We start from the raw sequence: 6,396 nt of genomic DNA, 5'->3' as shown, positions 1-6,396 counted from the left end.
AGTACAATATATGAGTTGACTTATACATGGTGGGTACGGAGTTGGGCATGATAGATGAGCATCATAATAAAACTATATATATATATATATATATTACTATTAATTAAGTCTGAGCACTTTATAGAAACTGTTTATTGATGTCTTGATCTGTTTTTCAAATGCCCAAAAATACTTTTTACACCCACATTCGCTTTCAACTACTTTCTCCCATCAGAATTTCTACCAAAATTTTGACTTAAAATCCATTATGCTGATTTTTATGACATTTCAACTTTTTCACCTCCCACATCTTCCACTTTTGAGAAAAAAAACATGATGTTTGTTCGTTACACACGCAATGCATGTGTCCCTACTGCTAGTATATATATACTTAACATATTTGCACACACATGATGTGTGTGACGAGAAATTGTTTTTTTATATTTAATTTCAACAAAAAAATCTAATAAATTTATAGTAGAAAAAATAATTTTTTTTTTGGGTTAAGAATGATAACCACAAGAAATAGTTAAAGCATCATTGCTTCTATTATATACTCCCGCTCCATTAGTTTTTCAAATAATTTGAAATTTGAAAATAAATAGAAATTATTATTAATTTGGTGTGGTCGTACCAAGAGACCAAGCAGTTTTTGTAAAATTTTCTTACTTAATATATGTGTATATGATGAGTTACATCTAAAAATTTCACTGGGCCCAGGCCCAATCATGAAGGTTCAATTCAAATATTTTTGAGAATCAAACTTATTCAAGTATTATTTATATTTAATTTAAACAGACTCTGAATTCTATAAAAGCCCAGAAAAGTCTTAAGCCCGTGAAACTCTCCAAATATCTATAAATAGCTCAAGTTACCTCATTATTAAGATACACACTTTTCTTAGCAATATAACGCTCTGCCCTTGATTATTATTCTTTGAGTAATCATTGACTTGAGCGTTGGAGTGTCTTCGCCGGAAACTCTCCCGACTCATCTGAATTTGTTTTGTAACATAGGAACAACTCATTGAAGATCTCGATTAAGAAAGTACAAGGAACTGATGATACTCCGAATTTTGCAGAAACAAATGTTGGGTACAAGCATTTTTTGGCTACATCGGTATAGATATATTACATAAAATAATAATTAAAAAAAAATAAGGAAAGACAGTTAGGTGAGTGTAGGTGAGGGACAAAATGGTCTCATAATTAAATTAAATAAAAAAATAAAAAAGAAAGAGTTGATGTTAATAAATTATTAATGGCCTCCACTGGTCAAACCTACTCCCCTGGTAGTCGTTTCCTCCTCCACTCCTCCCACCTAACTCACATACACACTACTGCTCACCCTCTCCATTCTTATATATCTATATCTATATATATATATATATATATATATTGTCACACCAACCTATTCCGATCCCTCTATTTTCTTCTGTATTATTATTATTATTATTATTCATCCATGGCGTCTGTGAAAACCCAGAATCCAGAGCTTCATTCTGTTCAGAAACCATCACCATCGGCATCGGATCCAGCGGAGCATATTTTCGTTTCCAAGCTTCCTCCCATCTCCATTCCCAATCACATTCCTCTCCACACTTTCTGTTTCCAGAATCTGTCTCAGAAAGCCGACAGGACTTGTCTTTTAGTGGGTAACACCGGAAAAAGTTATACTTATGCAGAGGTTCATCTCATCTGCCGGAGAATCGCCGCCGGCTTTTCTAAGCTCGGGTTGAAGAAAGGGGATGTCATCATGGTGATGTTGCAGAATTGCGCCGAGTTCGCCTTCTGTTTCATGGGTGCTTCCATGATCGGAGGGGTCACCACCACGGCGAATCCTTTCTTGACCAGGGCCGAGATTTTCAAGCAGCTAAAGGCTTCCGATGCCAAGATGATCGTCACTCAGTCGCAGTACGTGGAGAAGCTGAGGGATCCGGCCGACGTAGGCTGTGATGATTTCGCCGTGGTGACGATCGACGATCCTCCGGAGGGTTGTTTGCCTTTCTCGGCGCTGTGTGAGGCGGACGAGAGAGATGCTCCGGAGGTGGAGATAGACCCAGACGACGCCGTGGCTCTGCCGTTCTCCTCCGGGACCACCGGGTTGCCGAAGGGGGTGATCCTGACCCACAAGAGCTTGATCACCAGCGTGGCACAGCAAGTGGACGGCGAGAATCCCAATTGGCACGTCAAAGAAGACGACGTCGTGCTGTGCGTTCTGCCGCTGTTCCACATATTCGCGCTGAACGCGGCGCTGCTGTGTTCGCTGAGGGTGGGGGCGGCGATCCTTATGGTGCAGAAATTCGAGATGGGTTTGCTCCTGGAGCTGATTCAGAGCCACCGGGTGTCCGTCGCGGCGGTGGTGCCGCCGCTCGTGCTGGCCCTCGCCAAGAACCCCGTGGTGGACAATTTCGACCTCACCTCCATTCGCCTCGTGCAGTCCGGGGCGGCGCCGCTCGGGTCGGAGCTGGAGGACGCGCTTCTCCGCCGTTTGCCGCAGGCGGTTTTCGGACAGGTATGTTATGTAACAACCCACCGCAACTATATTTCATGTTATTCGAGTGGGATATACACATACGCTCTCATTTTCATAAATTATTTAATATTTAACTATAAATTGTGTTTCAATTAAAAATGATTTTTCTATTAAAACTTCCAGTTCTGCTAGTGATAAGATTGATATGCTTCTTTGTGCTTTCTAATTTACTTTTAAGTTTCAGGTTAGATTGATAAATTTATGCTAAAGTTGTGTTTGAAATGATCAATTTGGGATTGGGATTTTAAATTAATCGACAATGAACAAAATTCAGATTGATTTCAAATCTTATGGAACATACCACTTGCTACTTTTAGTTTATAAATAGTAAGTTCTCACTTATTTTTGTTTTTGGAATTGTTCTCACAAAATTGATTTTATCTACTGACTACTAATAGTGAAAATGGTCCTTCCAAAATTGATTATAGAAATAACATGTACAAATCTTCTTTTTTTTTTTTCATGGACTGATATTTTTTTTTCCTTCCAAAGGTCTTTTTCTTAAAAGACAAAATATTTAAATACATCTTCATATAATCGTTGACACTGATGCATCGTGTGGACCGTTTAAATAATATCGCTCTTCATTATTTTGATTTAAAACTCGATTGCAAGGTTTTTGGTGTGGATATATTTGAAATTCATCTTAATTGTTAAATGAAACTCTTTAAATAGCAGATGAATTTGAAATACACCTAAAATAATTGAATTCATCTAAAACGATCTAAGTGAATTTATTCATAACTTGTGTTTTTTTAATGAAAATAAATAAATTCCATTAAAAAAGATAAAAAAATTATAGATACAAGTTAAACGGGGCATATCCATATGACTTGTGTTGTATTTCAACGACTCGGTGCTTCTTGTGTTGATTTGCATTCATTTAATTTTGCCATTATGAGATGAATTAAATAAGATTTGAATTTATGAAAGGGATATGCATTGTGCATGTATGGATTAAATTTTTTTTTTTTTTTTTGAAAGAATGTATGGATAAATTTGCTTGGTCATGAATCATGATTATTAGTGATGGAAAGGTTCCAACCAACTTTTTTGTTATTTGTCTAACTTAATTAAAAGTTTAATTAATTGCCTCTATAAATGGCCGTAATTTCTTTAAACACACATATATGGTACATTTATTTTTGTTTTCCAGCTTAATTAAAAGTCTAAATAATAGACCTATATAAATAAATGCTCATAATTGGTTTGATATTAATACTTTTTTTTAAGGGTGGTTTGATATTAATACTATGTGAAAGAAAATACCACTTCTTTTATATTTCAATAAATTTTTTTATCCAATAAATTTTTTTATCCACCACTTTGAACTATTATCTTCCTTATTTATTTGTTCAATTAAGAAAAGACGTAATCAAAATAATTGTCTTTTTTAGATTAACGATAATAATTAATATCTACTAACTTCTTTATAATTCTCTGTCAACTCAATCATGTCTGGATGATTTTTTAAAACAATTCAACTACACCATATACTTCAAAACAAATATTCTTCACATAAATTTCAGAATATTTATGTATCATTTTACATACACCCAACCCGCCAAGTAATTATCTTAAAAATGTACTCCGAAAGACAATCTTTTTTAAAAAAAATTTAGAACAATTTTTTTTCCATGTTCTTTATTTTACCCTATCTTAATTAGAATATAATATGAACCGTCAAAACACAAATAATATAATATATGATAATAATAACTTGCTGATGACTTTTTCCCCAAAATATTATCAGAACCAATTGATCTGATTTTGGACACTTCTCAGTTTCAAGGTTTGGTACGTCACTTAAATTCTCAGCTACCTTTGTTGACCGCCGATAAAATACAAATATTTGCTATTTATAATTATAATTAAATATTATCTATTCTTGGTGTGTCATTCTACACTGTTTCGGTTCGGTTAGAGGATTTTAAGGTGTCTTTATTTTATAATTTGAACACTAAATGCTACATATATATATATATATATTGTCTTTGTTCCAAATAGATACACTTTTCAGATATATAAAACACGTGTTTCCATTTTGTGTTTTATGGAATTCACATATGTAAAATACATTGTTGGGCACAATCATTTTTTTCAATTAATTTATTTACTTTTTAGTTTAACATTTAAAAGTTTGATTTTGATACATAAATTTTAATTTTTTTTACCCTATCGCAGTAACAACGTGAAAATATAACATTTTTCAATGTAACGTCAATATTTATTGGCTATATATGTATAGGGGTATGGTATGACGGAGGCTGGGCCGGTGCTATGCTTGTCCCCATTATTCGCGAAGCAACCATTTCCGACCAAATCCGGCTCGTGTGGCAATGTCGTTCGGAACGCGGAGCTTAAAGTCGTCAGCCCGGAAACCGGCCATTCCCTTCCCCGCAATCAACCCGGCGAAATATGCATCCGGGGATCTCAGATCATGAAAGGTATATGATCTGTTTGTGTAGTAGTTCGAATTTTATAGATAGTCTCCAGAAACAAAACGTTTGTTTGGACAGAGAATTAAATGAGATGTTATATATCCTAAAGACATCGACAAAAAAATTATTAGTTTTATTGAAATAAATAAATTGTAGGGTACTTGAATGATGCCGAGGCAACAGCCAGAACCATAGACGTAGATGGTTGGCTTCATACCGGCGACATAGGCTACGTAGACGAAGACGACGACGTTTTCATCATAGACAGACTCAAAGAACTCATCAAATTCAAAGGCTTTCAAGTGCCACCCGCCGAGCTCGAGTCTCTTCTCCTAAGCCACCCCAACATCGCCGATGCAGCCGTCGTACCGTAAGTAGTACATGCATCATATAAACATATGGATTCGATTTCGAGTTGCATATATGTGTATAAAATATTTGGATTTGGATTTGGATTTGACAGGCAAAACGATGAAGCAGCTGGTGAAGTTCCAGTGGCATTTGTAGTTGCAGCAAGTGGGAGTGAAGTGACTGAAGAACAAGTGAAAGAATTCATCGCAAAACAGGTGGTTTTCTACAAGAGATTGCATAAAGTGCACTTTGTAAATGCGATTCCAAAGTCTCCTGCGGGCAAAATTTTGAGAAGAGAGCTCAGAGCCAAGTTACTCAATGCATCGTGAAAACTATACATATATATATATATATAATATATGTTTTTGTGCTTGTTTTACCAACGATTAATTACTTTATGATAAATAAAAAAGGAGTTCATTATTTTTGTTCTAATCAATTAAGATTAATATTTTGTAAATTTGTTGACTTATTTGTATTAATAAAACTGAAGCGATCTTCTTATAAAACCATGCCTAGCTCGATTGAGCAATTATTTATTACTAGTATTTCGCTGCAAGCGTTGCGTGCTCATATATTTCGTTTTTTTTACGAAGAAAATAAATAATAAATTGTAAAATTAAAAAATAATAAAAATATAATGTTTTTCTAAACAAATATTCACAAAATATATATATATATATATATATATATTATAAAGTGAGTGTCATTTTTGTAAATAAAATAATATCAAAGGGCACAAAGTGAGCTTTTAATAGCTAGAAAAAGAGAAAACCATATAAAATGACTATTTTGCCCAATAATTTTTGTTTTATTGAAAATTAAGTTAGGAGATAATGATAATTTCAAATCAATTTTTACCTATTAATTGAAAATTTGTTAATTAGAGAATCTTTAATTTAATTATATAGTATATTAAGATTTAATTCGTGTGGGGCGGGGAGTGTTGTTCTAATTAATTAAGAGCCCGTTTGTTTTTAAAAGATTTTTTTAAAAAAAATAAGTGTTTTTTTAAGTTGGCTTTTAAAATTGTTTTTTTAAGTAAAAGCTAAATTAATTTTGTGTTTGGATAAATAGATTGAAAGCAGTT

The 6,396-nt window shown here is 33.8% G+C and overlaps 1 protein-coding gene across 1 annotated transcript; it reads left to right on the top strand.

The window, feature by feature from the left end:
* Positions 1–1,278: 1,278 nt before the first annotated feature.
* On the top strand, positions 1,279–5,848 carry LOC140871436 (4-coumarate--CoA ligase 2). The gene is made up of 4 exons (XM_073273944.1): positions 1,279–2,493; positions 4,763–4,961; positions 5,112–5,325; positions 5,419–5,848. The coding sequence occupies exons 1-4, from the start codon at positions 1,444–1,446 to the stop codon at positions 5,633–5,635; spliced, it is 1,680 nt and encodes a 559-aa protein (XP_073130045.1). The 5' UTR covers positions 1,279–1,443; the 3' UTR covers positions 5,636–5,848.
* Positions 5,849–6,396: the final 548 nt, after the last annotated feature.

The sequence above is a fragment of the Henckelia pumila genome, unplaced genomic scaffold, assembly GCF_033568475.1.
Source record: "Henckelia pumila isolate YLH828 unplaced genomic scaffold, ASM3356847v2 CTG_461:::fragment_3, whole genome shotgun sequence".
NCBI classification, from domain to species: Eukaryota; Viridiplantae; Streptophyta; class Magnoliopsida; order Lamiales; family Gesneriaceae; genus Henckelia; species Henckelia pumila.
Note: the sequence above shows the minus strand (reverse complement) of the source record. Positions and strands in the feature narration are given on the sequence as shown.

Bases quoted from the DNA above. Each gene is read 5' to 3' on its own strand.
- LOC140871436 (XM_073273944.1), top strand. From the start codon at position 1,444: ATGGCGTCTGTGAAAACCCAGAATCCAGAGCTTCATTCTGTTCAGAAA. The intron at 2,494-4,762 runs GTATGTTATGTA...ATATATGTATAG, and splicing joins CGCAGGCGGTTTTCGGACAG to GGGTATGGTATGACGGAGGC. The intron at 5,326-5,418 runs GTAAGTAGTACA...TGGATTTGACAG, and splicing joins GCCGATGCAGCCGTCGTACC to GCAAAACGATGAAGCAGCTG.